This window comes from Sinocyclocheilus anshuiensis, unplaced genomic scaffold, assembly GCF_001515605.1.
Source record: "Sinocyclocheilus anshuiensis isolate Anshui unplaced genomic scaffold, SAMN03320099.WGS_v1.1 scaffold1162, whole genome shotgun sequence".
Taxonomy (NCBI): domain Eukaryota; kingdom Metazoa; phylum Chordata; class Actinopteri; order Cypriniformes; family Cyprinidae; genus Sinocyclocheilus; species Sinocyclocheilus anshuiensis.
This window is the reverse complement of record NW_015540875.1, coordinates 1,833,699-1,857,660: the sequence shown is the minus strand read 5'-3', so window position 1 is coordinate 1,857,660 and position 23,962 is coordinate 1,833,699. Positions and strand designations below refer to the sequence as shown.

General features: G+C 34.0%; 1 protein-coding gene across 1 annotated transcript in view; it reads left to right on the top strand.

Moving 5' to 3' along the window:
* LOC107688215 (exostosin-1a-like) overlaps window positions 1–23,962 on the top strand; it is a 66,288-nt gene that overhangs the window by 26,661 nt on the left and 15,665 nt on the right. Inside the window, exon 2 of the mRNA XM_016485830.1 lies at window positions 20,912–21,005. Coding sequence (XP_016341316.1) covers window positions 20,912–21,005 — 94 coding nt within the window. The remainder of the gene's footprint in view (window positions 1–20,911; window positions 21,006–23,962) is intronic.

Sequence of the window (23,962 nt, the reverse complement as noted above, 5' to 3'; positions counted from 1 at the left end):
TTCATATTTTCACATAAATGACATTTTGGAAAACGATTGCATTGCAACGCAGTTTGTGCAAGTCCAGAACAGAGACGAGTTGCTTGCAATAAGATAAAAAACGGCCGGTTGCCGATCGTGTAAGTTCCAGGGGCAGCTCCTTAAGTTCGGCCATCCTACACACACGTGACTGACCGCTCGCTCGCACCAACAGGAGGAGGAGGGTCGTATTACTTTCTACACTGCACTCAACCTGAGGGATTCCTACACTTTCAGTCTTTGAGGAGACATGAAAAACAGCGCATACCGCAGGAACGGTATAACGGAAAATATTAGCGGTTTTGAAACCGTGACATTTTCAAATCGCGGTATACCTTGAAACCGATAATCGGCCCATGCCTAGTTGTGTAGCTTCTGGACATCATATTAAGTGCATATGAGTTTCACTAAAAACTGAATATATAATATTTTCTCGTGTTTGCTGTAAAACTAAAGAGAACCAGGTGGTTTCAGCATCTGGTCCCTTAGCGCGAGGCTCTGATCCCGCACTCAAAATTGGCCGTGCTTCATTAAAATGATGTGTTCGTTCTGCCAGCTCCGCTGCGGACTCCTCTGTGTGAGGCTATAACCAAAGACCTCGGCTGGAAGCTCGCTTTTTAATCCCACCCGCTGTTAAACTAATTACTTGCCCACAGTTTTGGCCGGGGAGCATGTTAACCAGGCTTACTTAGCATGATTTGCCGGCTGCTTTCAACTCTGGGTCTTTGCAGTTTTTGTGCTCGTGACGGTTGTGCAGGAATTAGTGCGAATGGGCTTGGTTGAGTGCGGCTCATTAGGAGTGCAAGTGAAATCAAATGCAATTAGAAATCCAGTCTGGCATTAGTCCCCACGCTCCTGTTTTCGCGTCCTCTCGGCTGGAGTTTCACTCTCTCCGGGTGTTGAAGCAGTTGGTTCTCCGTTGGATCCGTTCCATTCTCGGAATTCTCATGTGGATGCGAGCTTGTGCACTTCCTGCTCTGGAGAACTGGGAACTCGTCATTATATTCCACTCGGCAGGACCCCTGTGTTCCCATCATACCTCATTAAACCCAATGGTCTCTCCCTGACCCAAGAGGATTATGGCGTACTAGTGTGAATGCATTCCTTGAGATCTCATTGCCGCATCTAATGTGGTGCTTTTTCACCCCTGGTAGGTCAGAAACTCGATATAACCTGTAGTTATTATGGTCTGTATGGTGCTTGATTACTGATTGAATAGGGTAATGGTTGTTAGAGGTGTAGTAATCCATCCACGTGTCATGTTACTATGAAAATTGTAGTTTTACTTGATCATAAAAATGGCTTTCTGTACATTAGCTGCCATATGTGGCTTACGAAGCAAACACATAAATTGACATGAAAGATTGATTTTAATTTTTTTTATTACACTCACCAGGGCTGCATTAATTTGATCAAAAATACAGTAAAATTCTGAAATATTATTACAGTTTGAAATAACTATTTTCTGTTTTAATTTATTTTAAAATGCAATTTATTCCTGTGATGAAAATCTGAATTTTCAGCTCCAGTCTTAAGTCACATGATCCTTCAGAAATCATTCCAATATGCTGATTTGCTTCTCAGGAAACATTTATTAGTATTATTTGATTATTTTTTGTTGCTTATTTTTTTGTGGAAACTGTAATATTTTTTCAGGATTCTTTGATGAATATAAAGTAAAAAAAAAAAGTATTTGGAAATGGAAATGTATACATATAAAATTGCAATAAGTATTGAAACATAAAATAAATGTAAAAAATAAAAATATTGCCAATTGGAGTTTTTTTTTTTTTGTTTTTTTTTCAGAAAATGACATTTTGTAAAAATCAAATAACAAATGGTTTTATTTGTTGTGATTGAAAATCAGGGTTATTCCGCCAAATATATATATATATATACTGTATATATTTAACTCTTCTGAAATGTAAACATTGGTATTGTGTTGTCTAAAAATGAATATAAACTATAAACATGTCTGAAAACATGACATCTGTTTTTGTTATTTTGACAATTGTAATTTCATGCTCTAAATGACAACATTTTTATTTAAAATTTGGAAGAAATGACATCAGTAGTTTACAGAATATAACAAAAATTACATTTTACTCAAACACAAAACTATAAATTGTAAATCCAGAGAAACTGAGAATTTTCAAGTGGTCTCTTAATGTTTTCCATAGCTGTATATATAATTTTTCAATATGTATTCCAATATATATATTTTGTATTTTTTTTCTCTCTTTTTTTCAGTTTTATCATATAAAAATTCACAGTATTTCATTCATGTTCCATAATTTAATCAATTAATTCAAATTCATTTTCAGTCTGAAGAATTCTGGCTGTTAATATTCAAAAGCAAATGATCAAAGTACAAAAGTTGCTGTATATAATTCACAAGCTATCATAACCTCATAACCACCACTTTTTAGTTTGTTTATTAATATAGGGTATTTCTGTCATTTTTATTGGCATTTGTGCCCTAAGCTTTAGTTCATTTCTGACTCTGGTGCTTTTAATGTTTGGCAAAGCGGAGTGAATTAAGCAGTCGAGTGAGCGTGTTGTGTGCTACAGGACAGTAGAATCAATATTTGCATGTCTTGGCTTGTCTCTTTGTCAACACGGTTTCCTTTGTGGTGAATTATGCATGCGGCCGGTTCATCCAGGGACTGTAGCAGTTGTAGTGCTTACCAGAGAGGGCAGAATGAGCTTTAGCCCAGCGGTGACCTTACCAATCACTCCATCAGCCTTCAGCGCTGACCCCTGTGTGTCTCACCGATACATGAGCCGAGCGCAGACGACACAAGCTGCTGTTCTTGGGTTTCTGTGACTCATCCTGATGGATCGATCGGCCTGAAGCCTCTCTTTTGGCTGTGTTCTGTTGCAAACTGCAAATAGCAAAACATACAATGAGTATTTTATTGAGTGTTTCTTTAACTACATCAGAATCCACACTGTTTCAACTGTGTGTATATCTTATAGTTGCATTTAGCTGATTAGAGCAGGGCGATAATGTAGTTTACGTATGAGGATAAAAGTGGACAAATCTATTTTCCAACTTTATATAAAAAGCTATGGGCAACTAGTTCTTCACTTCTGGCTTTAAAATGACTTTTTACGGTTTTATTTTGTTGCTAAAAACTCCAATAATGGACAACAAATGTATTTTCCACAATGTATTAAAGTATGTTTGATAACATTCTGTGTTGACTTTTCTTAGTATTTTTGCAATAAAATGCCTTTGTCTTGCTATGGTTTGTTTCATAGCATAGAATTAAATTTATATTTTCACTCTTAATTTGACTGCTTTATTGGAAATGCTGCTTCATAAAATAAAGTTAATTGTGAATTTTCGTTGTTGACACTTCTGGCTTCTTCATTTTAGTTGTAAATCACTGTCTTCTGGTCACCAAGGACGTATTTATTTGATCAAAAAGACAGTAAAAACAGTTATATTGTAAATATTATTAAAATCTAAAATAACTCATGTTTAAATATATTTTATAGTGTAATTTTTGCAATAAAATGTCTTTATCTTGCTATGGCTAATTTCATAGCAAGCCATAGAATTAACTATTAACGATTTTAACTGTTAACAATTTGATGGCTTAATTGGAAATAACACCCCATAAAGTAGTTATATTTACCTTGCCTTTTTTTTTAAAACCGTTTGTAAACAATGCAAATGACTTTCATGCATTTTTTGCACATTTAATGGGGGCAAAATTCGCATAAAATTCAAGGCAGTAATGTTTGCCTACAAAACCACCACTGGCTCTGCACCCCTTTACCTAAATTCATTACTTCAGAGTTATGTGCCCTCTAGAATCTTACGTTCTGCAAGTGAACGGCACTTTATTGTGCTATCCCAAAGAGGCACAAAATCACTTTCACAGACTTTTACATTAACTGTTCCCTCCTGGTGGAATGACCTGCCCAACTCAATCCGAGCAGCTGAATCCTTAGCCATCTTCAAGAATCGTCTAAAAACATATCTCTTCCATCTTTATTTGACCCTCTAACTCCAGCAATCTCTATTCTAATTCTATTCTTAAAAAAAAAAACTTGTCCCTTTTAGACTTGCACTCTATTCATTTACTGCTTGTTTTCTTTTAAAAAAAGCTAACACTAGCTTTTCTAATCTTTTTGTATTCTATCTATTTGTTTTCTTTTTATTTATTATACAATTAACAGAAGCAAAAAATGCCTCTAACTCTAGCTTGCTCTATTCTTTTTCTATTCTATCTGTTTTCTTTTTATTTATATGATAAAAAAAATCCTTGCTACGTTTACTGCGTTAAGCTAACTGAAACTTGTTATAGCACTTGCATATCATTGCTCTTTTGTTGATTTTGATTGCTTCCATTGTCCTCATTTGTAAGTCGCTTTGGATAAAAGCATCTGCTAAATGACTAAATGTAATGTAAATGTAAAATTGTTTTACTATAAAGAAGATTTGGTGTGGAAATTGCTAGTAAATTTCACAAATAATTATAAAGAGCCGGCAGGTAACACATTTAATAAAACAAGAAATTTTGAAGTAGCAAGAAACTCCAATCATACAACCTTTGTTTTATTTACAGCATTGGAAAAATAAAAAATAAACTTTTTTTTTAGAGTGTGATTGTGGTGGAAATTACTGGGTGACAGTTGTAATTTGTGTGAATATTTATTTAAATATTTTTAATTTCAGTCAAAATCAAATTTATTTAAATAATTTTAATTTTTAGTCATAAATCGGTGGTCTGCTCTCTGTTACATTTTTTCCCTTTATGTATACAAATGTAATGAAAGAAGTGCTGCTAATGAGCATTCAGGTGAATGTTCTTCCTGTTGAGATGTTTCAGCGCTGGCCGTGTTGGACGCAGCTGGCTGAAGTTCAGACGGTTGCCTTCTGTGTAATTATCTGTCCAGTCAAACATATCTCTTTCAGGAAGTAGAGATAGCCTGACTTATATTTCACACAGCTGTGTGAACGACGATGCACTTCTTTCAAGTCATTTTGTCCTTTATATGGAGAAAGGTCCTTTCTTTAGTTGACGTATGCTTTGATTTGTATAACTGATGCCAAAAATGTTATTTTTGGATGAAATAATTTACCAAAGAAATATTATGGTTTGAACATAAGTCAAGCCTAATCAACACATATTTGCATATTTTTGATTACCACAAAAAAAAAATTATGTCAGCTCATTACTTGCAAAAAGGTTATGATAAGACACTTTAAATGGTAGTAAAGTACACCAATTTTCACAAGGAACCTGTTTGGTTTTGGCCTATTTGGCTGTACATTTCTCATATATTTTTATAGTTGTTTTGTGTGTTGTAAAAATGGAATGAAAATGGAACTTCACACAAAAGTTTGGTAAGATTCATAATGTTTTTGAAGAAAAGGCTACATTTATTTAATCAAAAATGCAATAACAGTAATTTTATGAAATATTATTGCAATTTAAAATGCCTGGTTTCTATTAGAATATATTGTAAAATGTTATTTATTCCTGCGATGCAAAGCTGAATTTTCAGCATCATTACTCCAGTCTTCAGTGTCACATGATCCTTCAGAAATCATTCTGAAATGCTGACTTGGTATTTTGGATTTTACACACACTAAGTTTCAGAAATAATTAATACTTGCATATTATGCATATATCTCATCTAAGGGTTGCAGACTATTGCATTACCCCATCTTGCTCCGATTAATATTAAATACAATAACTGGTCCCTGAACACCAGTTCTATAATGTGAAATTTCATTAGATCTGTGCTGAATTCATGGTTGTAACCAATGGTACATGTGAAACCCATTAGATTGAAGCAAGGGAGGGAATGAAAGGCAAATGAAGGAGTGATGAATCGGTGTGGATGAAACGGGCTGTGAATGTGAATGCTTTATGCAGTAATTAGATCAATTAACCTCGGGTCAGAGAGAGCAGAGCTGCGTCGAGGTCCTCCACTCTGAGTTACTGTAAATGTTTAATGAAGCTTCCTTTGAACCAGCTCAACAAATGAGGGATCTGCGAATCACGCATGACCGCTGGGAAGTCTTTGATGGTGTCTTTTTTTAGTTTTTGAAATTTAATTTATATTTAGTTTAAAGGAGTAGTTCACTTAAAAATTAAAATTCTGTCATTATTTACTCTTTTAATTTTTTTTACCCTCATGTTGTTCAAACTTATATGCTGTTGTTTTTACTGTGGAGAGCAGAAAGAGAAATTTTAAAGACTTGTTACCATACTAAAACAGTTTGCAGTGATCATGGCTGTCAAGCTGAAAAAAGAAAAAAAAGCACCATAAAAAGTAATTAATACTAGTATTAATTAAATTAGTATTAATTAAATTAGTATTCTGTTTTCTGAAGATAGTTTTGTGTGAGGAACAGACTGAATTTTGTTGTTTACTAATGATCTCCATCCTTCATCTCATTGTTATTCCTAATCACTTTAATCATAATTTAAATGGCAGAATTATCTATTTATCAAATTTGAAATTCTAGTTAACAGCATCAACCAATAACTGTGTCCACTTTGCCAGTTTTCTAAGGAAAAGCATTTCTGCTTTGTTTGTTTTTTTGTTTTTGTTTTTTTGTGTGTCATTACCAGTGTTGGGGAAAGTTACTTTTAAAAGTAATGCATTACAATATTGCGTTACTCCATAATAAAGTAACTAATTACGTTACTTAGTTACTTTTTATGGAAAGTAATGCGTTACGTTACTTTTGCGTTACTTTTAAAATCTGGACAGGACTTGCTTGTTTGTTTTTTAAATAAAAAAGTTCTATTTTTGGCAAATATAAAAGCCTTTTCAGACCAAAAGTGAAATGAATAAGCCTCAGGCTGAAGGGAAAGTAAATTTACGTCCGTACAGTAGACTGCAGAAGAAGAAATTTCAACACACTTCAGCAATAAAAAAAGACACACAAATGTTTGTCTAGAGTAATTTGTGCTTATTAGTATGGTTGAACTGGATCATCGAAGGTCAGAAGCAAAGACATTGGTTAATAGAATGGGATTAAATACATAAAGGATATTTGTGTTGTTTAACATTTAATTATTGCAGGTTCACGTCATATTCTGAGTTGCATTATTTTTATTCATTTTGAGGAATACTGAATCTGTGTGGGGTTTTTTTGTGTGAGTGAGATGAATTAATGCATATTCATATTTATTTTAGGACTACGGTAACATCTTCTGATTTCTCTCAAGATGGGAACAGGAGAGCTGTCAATCAATAAATTGGAAAAAAAAGTAACTTGCGTTATTTATTTGAAAAAGTAACTCAGATATTCTCTTGTAAAATAAAAAGTAATGCCTTACTTTACTAGTTACTGGAAAAAAGTAATCTGATTACGTAACTCGCGTTACTTGTAATGCGTTACCCCCAACACTGGTAATTACAGCATAATTTGGTCAAATAATTTAATTTTGTGTTCATCTAGGCTAGTGTACATTTCTAGTCATATATATGCATCAGCCACTGAAAAAACCCTTAAACATGTTTGATCTAGATGGTTTGTGTTCTTCATGTTCTTCATCTTCTGAAGAATAAAAAAGAAGATTGGGGAGCAAACAGCGTTGTTTGGACCCCATTGACTTTCATTGAATTGTATGGACAAATAAACACAGAGATGTTCTCCAAAGTGTCTTTTTTGTGTTTCACAGAAGAAAGAAAGGTTTGGAATAACATGAGGGTGAACAAATTATAACCGATTTTTCTTTTTAGGTGATAGTGCACTAACATTTTACAGCATATTTGCATTTTTTTTTAGGTTTATTTATTGTTTCTTCATTAATGTTACTGCTCAATTGAGAACAAGCTGTTCCAATATTGTTTATAACCACCCAGAATGTATTCTACTAAATGTCTCTTCTAGTAAGAGTTAGAAGGACTTGTTTTTCCCCATTTATGGAAAGACTGTCATTCCCAGCAGCAAAGAGAACAAATGACTAATAGAGAGGAGAATAAACAGGAACAAAATGCTCAGTGATGGTTTTCCATCAGTGATGACCCATCCTTTCCAAAGGCTTGAGAACATAATAGAAATCTATGGAGTTTCTCCACCCACTCCTTCATACGCATAATAGCAGCACGGAGCCAACGAGACTATTGTTTTATGCACCAAATTAATAATAGAGCGAGTAAGTCATTCTGCGGTGCTTACATCGCCCATTGCATTTATTATTTTTAATGCATTTGGTTTCTAATGACATTAAATAGGTTTTTAATGCATGTTTGAAGTGCTACATGGAGTGCAGATTTACTGTATGTCGTTTTCTAGATGCAACATTTTTTTTCACATGCCTGAGAATTTTTCCAGGCCATCTCAAGCACTTGCAAGAGACTGTGACAGATGCCTGTTAATGCACGTCTTCAAAGGACGTCTTGTCTCGTGATGTGATCTTTTATGACCTTTGGAAATGCTGATCTTCCCAGCAGTCAGCATTGGCCCTGCAAGCTAAAACTAGCACATAGCTGTGAGGAAATGAGCCTGGCTGTTTCCAACAGGGTTAAAGGGGCCGTTTGGATCTTAGATGCATGCTGAAAGCAAGAGACGTGGAGTGTGATTGTTGGTGTGTGTGTGTGTGTGTGTGTGTGTGTGTGTGTGTGTGCGTTCATCTCATAGACTGGCATTCTTTGGCTTGAACTCGTGAGCGACGCAAAACTCTCCACGAGGGATTAAAGACAGTGGGAATCTGACACAACCACGGTGACTTTTTCTAGAGCGCCAGACAGCGCAAATTCATCCCGATGCTTTTTTTTTTAATGAGAATGTCTTTCAACTCCAGCTTCGTTTATTTTTAGCTTCCCAACTGTCTGCTAATTCACGGCGGAGCACAATGACAGTGTCACGACAACCTAGTAAAAGCGTATTTAAAATGACACTTCGCATCTCGTGTAAGTCGAACCTCTCCAGGCCCCTCTTCTGATTTCTCTCGTCTACAAGATCCGGTTTGCATCCAGTGCTGTTACCTTACTGTAATGGACTTCATGTTTTCTCTAGGGAGGCGCATGATGGATTACAGAAGATTGCTCACATCTCTTATTTCATTCTAATCGAATAAAATTGGCATTTTAAGTGAAGATAGTTGGTTTTGAAGGATACATGAGGGTAGATTATGTCAAAATGTAACAAAATGTATGATGATTTTGCAAATGATACGTAAATAGCAGTTAGGAATAAGCAGCCTAATGCAAGATCCTGCTCTTATTTTACATGATTCATAAGATGCAGCAATTTTTCTTGTTGAATATCTTAACTTGGAAAATAAAATAGGCTGCAAACAGTATTTCATGTTGATGTTTTTTTTTAGCCTATAGCATATTTTTTCAGCATTTTGTGCTGATTTAAATTATGGTATCATTACAGTCATCATGTATTACAGTCATTTCGTACTGTTAAAATACAGAAAAAGCATACCGTTTGTTGTTGTTTTTCATTTTTTATTAGTTATAATTTTTTTTGCGTTCTCTCTGACCCTTTTTACCTCAGAATTATTTAAGATGTTTTGTACTTCATATTTATTTATTTGTTTGTTTGTTTATAGTTTTATTTATTTGTAGTTTAATTATTTATAGTTATTTTTAGTAGTTATTTACTTTTAGTTTATTTATGGTTTTATTTATTTTAGTAAATTTTTTGTTTATTTAGTATATATTTATATATTTAGTATATATTTAGTTTATAGCTATGTTTGTTTGCAATTCTTATGTTGTTTTTGAATAAAAATATTATTTTATTTATTTTTATTTACTTATGAATTATTTAAAAATGTAAAAGGCAATTAAATGTTTGTTTGTTTGTTTAGTTTTATTTATTTATTTTTAGTTTATTTAATGTATATTTATTTTTATTTTTTGTTTTATTTTATGTGCTTGTCTTTTCATTCATATACATTATTCACATTTTTTATTTTATTTATTTTTTTAATTTACATATATTACTTAATTATGTTTATTCTTATGTTTAAACTCAATAGGGGTTGATATTTAAATATGAACCGTCGGTTTCTGAATGACTCATCAATTCACTGAGGGAACTTGTGAATGTTAGTGTATATCTACATTATACTCTTATTTAAAGCATCAAGAATATCTGGTTTTCCATGAAAAGTGATGATCAAAGAATAGAAAGTTCAAAAAGAAAGTATCTCATTGATATTTGTAGTCCACAGTGCTATTTATATCATGTTATTTGTCCTAGTTTGATCTTCTCTCTCATTAAATGTGTCCAATTAAACCGTAGACTGCACTTGCCCTGGATGCACATTAACTACATGTTGAGCACAACCAGCGAGAACATGCAGGCAGCCGGTAGCTCTTTCTCCACGGACAGGAGCAACATCTACGGGCTGGCCAGATGGCCAGGGTCAACATGGGCCATGACACTGTCTGAAACTCATGTCCCGTCCTGCCACAAACAAACACACCCCTTCTTCAGGAAGCGACACCTTAGTCGTGTAGACATGTGCATGCGCTTAGAGACGTGTTCCTAATTGTGACTAGTTCTTACCGAATCGGCGCCTGTGTCGGGCCTCAGCAGTCATCTGGCAGAGCTAGTGAGCTCATTAGTGCGTCTCAGTGACTGTGTTCACCTCCCTCCAGCTCCGCAGACCTGCCGCTGCCGGGGTCACTGATTCCCTGCCCCTTCCTCTCCCGCTCTACACCCTCTCCAGGCTTTTAATAAGGATGGGAAATCTCGAAGACAGGATCAAAGACCATGCTGTGTTTTCACCCTCAGGTCTGAGACACGGTTCCTGACATAAACAGGAGCATTGGAGCGCACCGCTGTAGCATGGGTAAAAAAAAAAAACAGAAAGTTTCCTTGTTTAACCTAAAGCATCCGATATACTCACTGCAAAGTGCGTATACGTTCTTCGCTTAGATATCTGAAATAGCAATATAAATAAAAAATAAACACTTTTCTATCACTTCCGCTATCTGTCATACGCGGAAGCAGTTCCGGCGGATGACGTAGGATGTCGGCGTTGCGTGATTAGTGACGAACGTGGAGAGAGAACAAAACAAAACGCCGGTCATGAATTAGAAGCACAAAACGAGTGTTTGTAAAGAAAAATGTTAAAGGATTTCGATATAAGCCAAGAGGAGACTGGTTTTCCTTTGCTAAATTAAGGACACTTTGCTTCCTTAAACAAACTCGTGAGACTAGCATATCTCAGAGGTGCGCACGGCACATACATCCTACGTCATCCACCGGAACGCTTCCGCATAAGACAGTCAGCAGAAGTGAGAGAAAAGTGTTTATTACATTTGAAATATGGATATTTTTCTTACAAAAACGCATGGATTAGCTACAGGAGGCCTTTATTTATGCCCCGGAACCGTGTGAGGCACATTTTATTATTGATGCGCATGCTTTATTTAGCGTGTTTTGGACTGTTAAACAGAAACACGCGCCCACTACAATGATTGAGCTTAGAAGAGCCAGGACCATTTTTAATATAACTCCGACTGGATTCGTCTGAAAGAAGAAAGTCATATACACCTAAGATGGCTTGAGCTTAAACCCTTTAATGATAAAATAAACACACAACAAAAATTACAGTGGTGAGAAACCAGCAGTTAAGAAAGCATCTGATCATAGAGATGTGGACGTTTGCACTCCAGACAAGAAAAGTCACATCATGTTATTCATGAAGTGCTTAAAAGCAAGTTAAAAGCTGTGTTAAATTTATTCTATATTTAATTTGTGCTGATTTAAATAACAATATCGTATTAGTCTTTTTGTAGTTAAAATACAGAAAAAGCTTACTACTTTTTTTAATACATATATAACATTTAGTAACATTATTATTTAGCATGTTTTGGTACTTCATATTTATTTATTTATAAATTTGTTTGTTTATAGTTTACTTCTGTTTTATTTATAATTTCATTTATTTAGTTTATTATGGTTTTATTTATTTAGTTTATTTGCTTTGTTCGTATGTACTGTATGTTTGTTTACATCAGTTATTTTTTTATTATTTGTACATTGTATGTTTGTTTTGTTTATTTCATTTTATTACTTTTTATATTTATTTATAATTTAATTTGTTTGTTTTTTATTTACTATGGTTTTATTCATTTATTATTTGTTTTGTTTATATCTCATTTTATCTTTTATTTTTATTTTATCTTATGTTTTATTTGTATGTTATGTTATATGTATGTTATTTATTTTTTTAGTATTTTTTATTTATGTATTTACATACATTATTAAACAATTTTAAACATGAAAAACATTGTCAATGTTTAAGGCGGAGCCCCAAAGCCACACCCACCTATTGCATAATCGACACTGACCAATGGGAGTTCAAAGGTGTTTACTAGCCAGAACAAAGTTCGCTGTGGCAAACTGTCTTAAACTCCCTTAACGAACTCCAAACAACTTTGACCTCATTTTGTTCAAAATGACACCAGTTTATACTTCGACTTCGCTTGAAGTATATCAGCACCTTAATACCGCTTTATCCTCCCTAATAAACACACCTGGCTGTCTGTGTTGTTGATTTGTGGCGTATACGTGGGTTGTTTTGATAATGGCAGGTCGGAGAATAAATCCCAAGTTCCCAAGTGTGAATTCCCAGCGTAATTACAGGACAGCACAGGATGATATTAACTCGAGTCGGTTATGATTAATGACACAGTCTGCAGTGGATAATTAATCAGCTGTATTTGCCCTTGAGGCCAGACATCCGTTTGGACCATCTGCCACGGCAATGCAGATAAACTTTCCAGTAGCCTTTAGCCTTTAGCCTTTAGCCCAGTCAAAAGTAACTCGAGTGAAAGTTACGAGAGAGACAGAAGACCTTGCGACGACGTGTCCTAGTTTCTTAGCAAATGTGCTTTGTGTTTGAAAGTTAGTTCATTTGGATGCTGCTAATTCCCTGCGTTCGGTTTATGTAGAACGTTTTAATCATCCAGATGGTTGTTTTCTATAGAGCTCTGCAGTGATGACATGATTTTGAAGGCCGTCTAGTATCACGATGGATCCCTCGACAAAAACCCAATAGGATTTTCCATTTGCTTTTGGATTATTGCAGAAAATAAACTCTGTGACCTGCAAAAGTTTATGCTTCTTACATGCTTTGTTCATCATGATAATCTTCACAAACAGAATTTTGAATGAATTTTGAAGCCTAAATACAATCACCAGATTGTAAACATAGGCTACAGTCGCATGACTTCAACGTTAACTCCATTAAGCTCAACAACTCGTTCAGTTTTTATTTAAAAACATTTTCCCTCAAAGTTTGAGTTAGAATGATTTGTAAGACCATGATTATAAACACAAAACGAGGCTGTAAAAGCGACTAGCAAGTAGATGGGCCATGCTTAACCACTATTGGCTCAGCCAGTGGTTTGAGATGGTGATGATCTGTTTGAAGCTGGTCATCAGTTTTGCAATTCCATTTGGTGTTTAAAGTCACACACTTCACCTTTAGGGCACTTGTGTTTCAAAATGATCATGTTTTTTGACAACTACATGCCATATAATTGCATGCAATATAATTGTGCTTATTATACTGCATACTATTAAATAGGTTTTTTTGCACTAGCATGACTCCTCTGTATTTTGCAGTAGCTCTTCTGGACTTTACAAATGGCGTTTTCGCTCTGTCAGCAGAGCAGGATTACAGGATAAATGGACATCGGCAAACCAGCTGTGCCTAAGCCATTAATGTCTTATTTTCTTGATTGCGCAGACAGCGGATGCAAACATTGCACTTTTGCTCTTAACATGCATTGTTGTTTGTGGAAGTCAAATGGCATCTTTTGTCTAACAAGCTAAAGGGGAAGCATGTAGTTGGCACAGTGACTCCTGTAAATACATCTCTATTAGATTAGACTGAGTTTAACCAGCAGAAACATAAAGCAGTTTGTCTACAGTTACAAGACCTGTATTTAGTGTTAATGTTAAAGAGAAAGATGTTTAAGAAGTCTCTATATTCTCACCAGGATTTGATTAAAAATACAATAAAAACAGTTAAAATGTGAAATATTATTATAATTTTAAATAACTGTTTTCTATTTGAATATATTTTAAAATGTAATTTATTCCTGTGATCAAAGCTGAATTTTCAGCATCATTACTCAAGTCTTCAATGTCACATGATCCTTAGGAAATCATTCTAATATGCTGATTTGCTGCTTAATAAATATTTATTATTATTATTATTATTATCAAAGTTGAAAACAGTTGTGCTGCTTAATATTGTTGTCAAAAATTGATACTTTTTTTCAGGATTCTTTGATGAATAGAAAGTTCAAAATTAACACAATTTATTTGAAATGGACCACTTTTGTAACATTAAAAACATTCTTTACTGTCACTTTTGATTAATTTAATGCATCCTTGCTGAATAAATTCATTAATTTCTACAAAAAATCATACTGGCCAGTTTTGGCACACCATTATACTGAATGATTACAATACCATAACCCATGGTACATTCATGTCATACTGCACTACAGTAGGTCAAACATACTAATACCATGGTTTTTTGGTACACTGTAAAAAAAATAATAAAATAAAATAGTTGACCTAACTCAAAAAAATAAGTCAACCTATCACAATCAACTTAAGTTAACTCAACTAACAACCGACAACTTAAAAACTTTAGTTCATCTAATGAATAAAAGTCAGTCTACGGAGTATTAAAAGATCTGTCAGAGCAACCAAAGATTTTTAGCATTTAGCAATGCTAAAAAAAATGTAACAATACTCTTTCTCTTAGATTTATGTTTATTTTCAAAGCCTGGCTTCTACATAAATACTTTAAACCGCATAAACACATTTCATTACACCAAATACACAAAATTTTGATTCGTTGCACCCTTACTTCTGCATAATATGGGTAGTATTTGCCTGTTAAAACTAAATGCAAACATTTATGCTGATAGACAAATATATTAAACAAGTTGCAATGAGATGCACATATACAGTACCTCAGCACACTAGTCTCAACCATGGTGAGAATCAACAAATTTTAAATCAGTAAAATTATGAACTCTGATCCACGTGACAGCTAACTGTCAGTGACAACAGCAGCAGCAGCATAAATGAAGCCAGTAAAATTTAAAACGATGATATTTTAATAATAATTAACATAAAATGTTATCAAGCTGCAATGCATGCTGGGAACTTGTGCAATATTGTTCAGTGTAAAAGTGTTTGTTTAGATGACTCAATTTGAAAAGTTGAGAGAACATCTGGATATGTTGCGAACAAATACTTGAGTATCTAAGGTAGACAAAAAAACTTTTGCTAGCGACATGTTCAGAGTTTTGTTCGGTTCACACAAAAAAAAATTAAACTGACTTCTACTACCAAAAATTCTTTGTTCAGGCTACTTTTTTGCATTGGTTAGTAGAACTTTTCGAAAGTTGGATTTTTTTAGTGTATTTTTTTGCCATTGTACATGCTTAAAACTTAGTTCATGAACCTATGATACAAGTTCATGGTCTTTTCTTCTGCATCTATATCTATGATATCATGACTTAAATGATGCATTTTGAATACTTTTCCATGCAATTTTAATATTATTTTTGGTTATAAAAGAACAGATCACAGTACAATGGTATTGCATTTGCAATAAGGAAATAATGGGGGATTTAACAAATGAAAATAATAATATAATATTCCAAATGCACTGTGTTGGGCTGTTTATAACAGAGTGGCTTTTTGCATTATGAGTCAGTTTATTATATTATGTGAATGGACTTTAATAGGGCAAAATGCGGCATCATAAATCTGTATCATAAGTGCATATGTTGTCATGCTGCCGTGGATTTACTACCGTCCACAAGAGACTCGAACCAACTGCTTTCATCTGGATCTGCTTCAATCAGTATCTTCAGAGGCTGCTCTTCTCTTGATCCCATGGATGTTAAAACAGTTGTAACATGCTCATGAAGTTGTGCGTGTGTACGGGCATTAAGTGCGGGTTTAATCTTGTTCTGATTACACAGTCATTACAAGCAGGTTGGCAGCGTTGGTGAAACCAGCTCTCATTTCCACTAATCTGATTTAAGGCACAGATGCCACCCATGCCAACCTGCTGCTATGGCAACAATGCCAAATATAAACATAACAAAGAAAACTTAGACAGTGTGACTGCCTACGTTCTAGTTCCCTTTTTTTCTTATGCATCCTGCACGCTTGTCAACTTGATAGAGGAGATTTGCGTTGGGTGAGTGGGGTCCGCTGACCCACGACGACAGTTTAAAGACACACCTTCAACAGCAATGTCACGCTTTCTTTACAGCAGCCGACCGCTTCAAACAGTCGCAAAGCTCTTTTAATAATTTTGTTTTTAGTGATTTTTCTTAGTTTTTTTGTAATTTCTATTTAGCTTAATTTACATTTATTTCAGTCATTTTAACGTAAACATAATATGATTCAGTTTTGTTTTTTATCTGATATCTGAATTTGTTTCATTTCAGTTTTACGTCAGTTACTGAAAACCATTTAAATAGTTTTAGTTAACAGTATAGTACCACTGGCGATAGACAGCCATAATGTGTTGAATATATTCATTTGGCTTTCAATGCTTTGAAATTAGCACATATTTTAACTACGCCTTGCTCTATACAGACTTATTGTTATTTTAATTTTTTATGTTGTTTTTTTTAATTTCTTTATTATTTTTAGAACCAATTGTATTTTTTCTTTTGTTTTATTTTATTTATTTGATTACATCTGTTATATTATAAATTATTTTATATATGATTATTTATACATTAAAACACTTTATTTTTTTTTTTTTTTTTTTTTTTTTTTTACAAACAGGGTTGAAAGTAATTAAAAAATTTTATTTATTATTATTATTATTTTTTTATATATATTTTTTTTTTGTGGAAATAAACATGCAACAGATGCTTCTAATAGAGCGTAAGTTGCATTGAATTCAGAAAATTCATTTAAAGTCAGTCAGCAGACATTTTCAAAACCATAGAAGAACCATTTTTGGTTCCCCCAAAAACCTTTCAGTGAACAGTTCTTAAAACAACCACATTTTAATAATCTAAAGAACCTTCTTTTCCACTATATAGTGCCTTTTGTGCAGTGGAAAGTTTCCATGGATTTTAAAGGTTCTTCATGGAACCAGCAATGCCAGTAAAGGAGCTTTATTAGTAGGAGTGTAGTATGTTGTGGAGTTGCATGTGGTCATCATCAGCGTGGTGGCCTGTGGAGCTGAATTATGGATGTGTTTATTCCAACAGAAAGTTCTTTCCCACAGCCCACTCCATCACTTCCTGCGTGCAGTGAACTTCCTTGCCCCTGCCCGAGCGTGTCATAGGAACAGGTTGCACTGCGCTCGACTGGCTGCTTGTGTTTGAGTAATGGCGCAGGGTTGCAGTTTTTCCTGACCTGCGTGTGTGAACTCACTGCGATTCATTATAACAGGAGCCGTGTGCTGTGCTGTACTGTGGTCTCACCTGCCATCCAGCTTCAAGAAATAAACTAGAGGCTTATTGTTCACAGCCCTGCCTGCACACATTGTATTTCATACATAAACCAGTTTCAAATCAAAACTGCTTGTATCAAATCTTGGACAACAGGTGCTTAATGCACTAACTGGGAACTTTTTGACTTGTGATAGTGCTATTTTAGTATCGTTTACAGTCTATTATAGTTGTTATTAGTATTATGATTAGGGTTTCATTTTTATATTTTTAATTTTATTTAATTTTATTTAAGTTTTAGTAATCTTAGTAAATAGTAATTGTATGTTCTATTGTGTTTTCTTTTATTTCAGTTTTAGACATTTTTGTAATTGTAATTTTATATCATTTTTATTTTTTATATCATTAGTTTAAGTTTTAGTAGTGTTAGTAATGAGTCATTTTGTTGTTTTTTGTAATTTTTTTGTATTCATATTTGGCTTTAATTTCCTTTTATTTCAGTTTTAATAGTTTTAGTGATTCAACTTAGAGAGAGAGAGATTATATCATTATCATTTGTAATTTTTGCTTAAAGTTATGCCTTGGTCTATAGATATTTTACCATTTCATTTTATTTTAGAACCAAATGCAAAATTATTTTGTTTTAAAGACAAATATTTTATTGTATTTAATTTAATATTTTATATGATTATATTTAAAATTATTTTACTTTTAAGTTTTTATATATTATATATTTTTTACTTTATTTATTTATTTTATGTTTTTACAGAGGAGCAAGGTAAAATTGTTTTTATGAAAATTGACATGCAACAGATGCTGCACATAGAGCTTAAGTTGAACCCAGTCCATTCATTTATAATCATAAATGAAAAACATTTTCAATTCCATTCTAGTATGTGTGCTCTCTTTTCATCCAGTCAATTTGTGATGAATAAAATTAAGTCCCACCCAAGTTTTTTTTTTTTTTGTGCTCATTAAATGAATTGCAGACAGCCTTTAAGGACAGCACAACCAAATTGAAAATACACAAAACAGTCTTTTTAAATATCTGCTTGAGAGTCATATTAAAAATATTAGTCTGCACACAATGAGCCGGCAGGATAAGCCGTGTGGTGCTGCCGAATTATGAAGTCTTTCGAGTGCATCATCCCGTCCTATTTTCAGACAACCCATATCAGGTTGCCCACTGAGCCAGCAGGTCATCTGAGGTTACTACAGCATCCTACAACACCTGCTGACTCTCAACCTCGAGCTTTACCGTTCATCTCAAACCCGGAGAGCATCAGGGCCGAAACCCAGGCAGTTTCTCTCTCACTGTCTGCAGGCGTCCTGGCCTGTTCCTTCATCCGCGCTGAAGAGCAGAGGTGAAGGAAGACCTCAGGGGCTTCACATTGGAATGCATAGCATCACCGATTACTCACTGGAGAGAGGGAGGAGAAGGAACGGAGACCGTGGTGGAGAATGTGTATGAGAGGAGAAGGGAGGGCGAGACGGCGAAAAAAGCAGGAATGTCGCATTAGGAATTCCAAACAGCCCCTTAATCCATGTGCCGACTGAAACGCTGCTCAAAGCATTTGCTGAAGCTTTTATCCCACCATAGTGCAAGAGCAGCCTACAAAGCAGAGGTTGAGAGGTCAAGAGCGTGAACGGGGATTTCTAAGAGCTCGCTTCTGACTGTCTGTGCACACTCGGGTGTGATTCATACTATGACGCTAAATGTCTGTAACCCCTTTTACAAGAAGCAAGTTAGATTGATGTGTGGTTTCTATAAATCAAACTGGCATTAGGACAAACAGGAGCCATCTTTTGTTTTTGCCATGAAATAAAAACGCAAAAGGGTAATTGGGACTTTATAATAAACTCAGAATTGCGGGATATAAACTCAGAATTGCGGGATATAAATTCAGAATTGCGGGATATAAACTCAAAATTGGGGGATTTAAACTCAGAATTGTGGGATATAAACTCAGAATTACGAGATATTAACTCAGAATTGTGGGTGATAAACTCAGAATTATGAGATATTAACTCAGAATTGTGGGGGATAAACTCAGAATTACGAGATATTAACTCAGAATTGTGGGATTTAAACTCAGAATTGTGGGATATAAACTCAGAATTGCGGGATTTAAACTCAGAATTACGAGATATTAACTCAGAATTACGGGATATAAGATCAGAATACGAGATATTAACTCAGAATTACGAGATATTAAATCAGAATTGTGGGGGATAAACTCAGAATTACGAGATATTAACTCAGAATTACGGGATATAAGATCAGAATTACGAGATATTAACTCAGAATTACGAGATATTAACTCAGAATTGTGGGGGATAAACTCAGAATTGTGGGATTTAAACTCAGAATTGTGGGATATAAACTCTGAATTGCGGGATATAAACTCAGAATTGTGTGATATAAACTCAGAATTACGTGATATTAACTCAGAATTGCAGGATATAAACTCAGAATTGCGGGATTTAAACTGAGAATTGGGGGATATAAACTCAGAATTGCGGGATATAAACTCAGAATTGTGGGATATAAACTCAGAATTGTAGGATATAAACTCAGAATTACGAGATATTAAATCAGAATTGTGGGATATAAACTCAGAATTGCGGGATATAAACTCAGAATTACGAGATATTATCTCAGAATTACGAGATATTAACTCAGAATTGTGGGATATAAACTCAGAATTGCGGGATATAAACTCAGAATTGCGGGATAAGACTAATTACATCACGTACAATCCATTCATTCACAATGCTTTAGATAAAAAAGATTGTCTTTAAATTCTTTTATCAAATATAATAATGCATGCTATGCTTCACTGCATTGGGGATGCAGTATTCTGCCCAGTATACTCTGTATACTACACTGCTCAGTATACTTCACTGCTGTGGCATTCTAGTTGGTTGCTCAGATGTTGTAGCTGGTTAATTGACATTGCTAAGGTATTCTAGATGGTTGCTTTGGTATTTTGAGTAGTTGCTGAGTGTCTGGTTACTAGGAGTTGCTTTGGCCTCTGGTTGGTTGCGTTGTAATTTTGGCTGATTATTATTGAATGCTAGAGTATTATGGTTATTTTCCAGTTGCTGCTATGGAGATCTAGCTGGTTATTTTGACTAGTTGTGGTCGTTATAGTTGAAATTCTTAAGCAATTGTGTTTGAATAATTGAAACAGCATTTGGGGGGGAATTCTGTCGTTCTAACATGGGTTTTTATGTAGTTTTCTAGTGATATTCGTGACTCAAAAGGTCCTGTAAACTGGAAAGTATGTAGTTGCTTTTTTCCACAGTGAATGTATGAGTGTGTTCAGACCATTGAACATGCTTGATTCACAATCTGCACCAGATGTGATGAGCGCTAACTGAGTTTCCATGTAAATAGGATGTTCACCTCCTCATTTCCTGCAGCAGGATGTTTTCTGACCTTGGTTCTTAATATGTGCTTCCTTGTTTTTCTTTTTCTCAACAGGTATGACTATAAAGAAATGCTGCATAACTCCACTTTTTGTCTCGTGCCTCGAGGACGCCGCCTGGGCTCTTTCCGTTTCCTAGAGGCTCTGCAGGTACAGTTTTCCAGTTCCTTCCCATTGCCAATACCGATTGCCAACGGAAGACACTTAGCAGTTGCATGCCGGTCCTGTGTTTCCAGCCCATATACACACCCACACACACACCACACTCTTCATCATCATTGCAGTACTACGGCTATGTGATATACATGGAACAAATATATTTGCAACTCAGAAAGGACACATTAAATTGGTCAAAAGTGACAGTCGAAACAATTGTAATGTTACAAAAGATTTGTATTTCAATAAAATGCTGTTCTTCTATTCATTAAACTTTCTATTCATGAAAGAATCCTAAAAAATGTATCACTTTCCACTAAAATAGACCCACTAAGAAGCACAACTGTTTTCAGCATTGATAATAACAAGAAATCAAGAATTCTTGAGCAAATCAGCATATTAGAATAATTTCTGAAGAATCATGTGACTCTGAAGACTGGAGTAGTGATGCTGAAAATTCAGCTTTGATCACAGGGATAAATTGCATTTTAATACAATATGCAAATATAAAACAAGTTAAATTGTAATAATATTTCAGAATTTTACTGCATTTTTTAACAAATAAATGCAGCCTTAGTGAGTATAAGAAACTTCTTTTTTTTTTTTTAAATATAGCCAACCCTAAATTAAAAATTTAGATTAAAAAATGAATTAAATTAAAAAAAAAAATTAGATATAGTTCAAATTTTGTGTTATATATTTTATATATATTATTTATGTTCCTTAAATTTATTATCACATACTGTATATTGAAGTTGATTCATGTTGCCCCTTTATATTGCTTGATATCATACTATGTTTGGTGTCAGTTCGATTTTTATTTTTTTTTTTCATATTTTTGAAAGAAGTCCCTTCTGCTCACCAAAGATGCAATTAATTGATCAAAAATACTATGAAAACAGTAATAATCCAATTTAAAATAAATGTTTCTTGTAAGCAGCAATTGAGATATTAAATAGATCTCATTTGTGGTATTTCATTACTTTGTCAAATCCACCTTTTTCCATAACCAACACTATTCTGTGATGCTGTGATGCCGGTGTAATGTCAGACGGCCATCTATTGTGTATTGTGTGGGAGTGCGGCTGTGCTCTTTCAGGTTGTCTGACGTTGTGCAGACATGAGGCTTAACAGGCCATTATATATTGTGTTTTGAATTGTGTGGGTGTTGAGGATTGACTAGCTGAGGTTTTCTGGGCTTTTATGCTGTGTCTGTGCGTTTGTGTCTGTCTTCAGCTCTCGGGGGCTGTATTGGTCTGTATGTATTTCAGCAGATTGAAGCGCTGGTTAATGACACTGCAAGGATTAGTCCATAACAGCGGGATGATATTAGAGATGAGGGGAGGTCAGAGGGTGGGAGCATCTTAACAGATTAGGGACAGGACAACAAACCTGTGCAAACACACACACACAGTTATAAGATATTGGATTTCATCTACAATAAAGTTCTGTTGATGACAGATAATGCTTTTAATACAGACCATGATACTGAATTACCACTTTTGTATATGGTACATGTCCAGAAAAAAAAACATTATTACTGTGATGCATGTCCAAAAAACATCGAAATACTGTTGTACCATGTTCAAAATAACTTGGTATATTGTAGCATGTCCACACTTGCAACAAAAGCATGTTATATAACTATAAAAAAGGAATTAAAAATGTTTGGACTTGGTAACAGTGTTATTTTAGTATTATTCATATTATATAACAGTTTTTTTTATGAATAGTTTAAATTCATAAAATGTAACTTTTTATTAAACTTTTAAAAAAATTATTTTTTAGTTTTAATTTTGTTTTAGTAATTTTGTGATTTTGTTGTTGTATTTGTATTTATTCATTTGTTTGTTTGTTTTATATTCATGTGTTTTTTTATTTCATATTATCACCATGATGCATGTTCAAAAAGCATGGAAATATTGTGATGCCATGTTAAAAAAAACTGAATATTACTATGGTATCTCCATAACAGTGTTATTTTAGTCTTTTTATTTTGTTGTTTTAGGAATTTTTGTTTTTATTTATATGAATTTAGTTGGTTATTTAATTATTTTGATTTTAGTTATATTTATTTTGATATATTGGCTTGTCATTTTTATTAGATTTTTTAATGTTTTTAATTTGTTTTTCATTTTATTTCAAATTTACATTATTTTATTTCAGTTAGTAATTTTAATCCTTAAACTTAATTCAATTAATTGTTAAGGCAACACTTCTAATTTTTTCATCTAATATTTTATTTTATTTTATTTTAAATCGTTTTAGTAAACAATAACAACACTACTTGGTATCAAAATACTATAAAGCTTTATGAACAAATAAATTATTTAAAAAAAACTGTACTGGGGTGATAGTTATTTTGAGCTTTTGGAATTGTATTCACTGTAACTCCATCCTAAATAATGAATGCAGCTCTGCACTAATGACCAATAATGGCAGCTGATATGAAAATTGGAGACCAGATAGTCATTAGATATTATAAACAATGCACCATCTGTCTGTTGGTACCTGCTGCTACAGCACTACTTCAGGAACAAGACACAAAAGCTCATTTGTTGCTGTATGGTGAACATGTTTGACAGTGTACATGCACAGAAGAGCTGCTTGGATGTGCTTGATTTCTTTTGAAATAAATGTCCATATTGCACATTATTGTATATTGCCATATTGGTGCATATACTGTATATATAAAAATATAAAAAATACAATTTATTATTAAGATTTTTTTCCCTGTAGCTGTAGCTGTAGTGCCTGTCTGAACTGAAGCCTCAGTTCAGACAGGCAGAGCCATGCTTTGTGTTTCCCTCAGTCGCTGCCAGATTTCCCAGATTCCTCATTTCTCAGTCTGAAGTCAGAGCTCCTCTTGCTTTCAGACTTTCCACTCGAAGACGCTAATAAAATTTTCATGACGCTTGTTTTATTTTTCTTCAGCCTGTTTTAACTCGCCT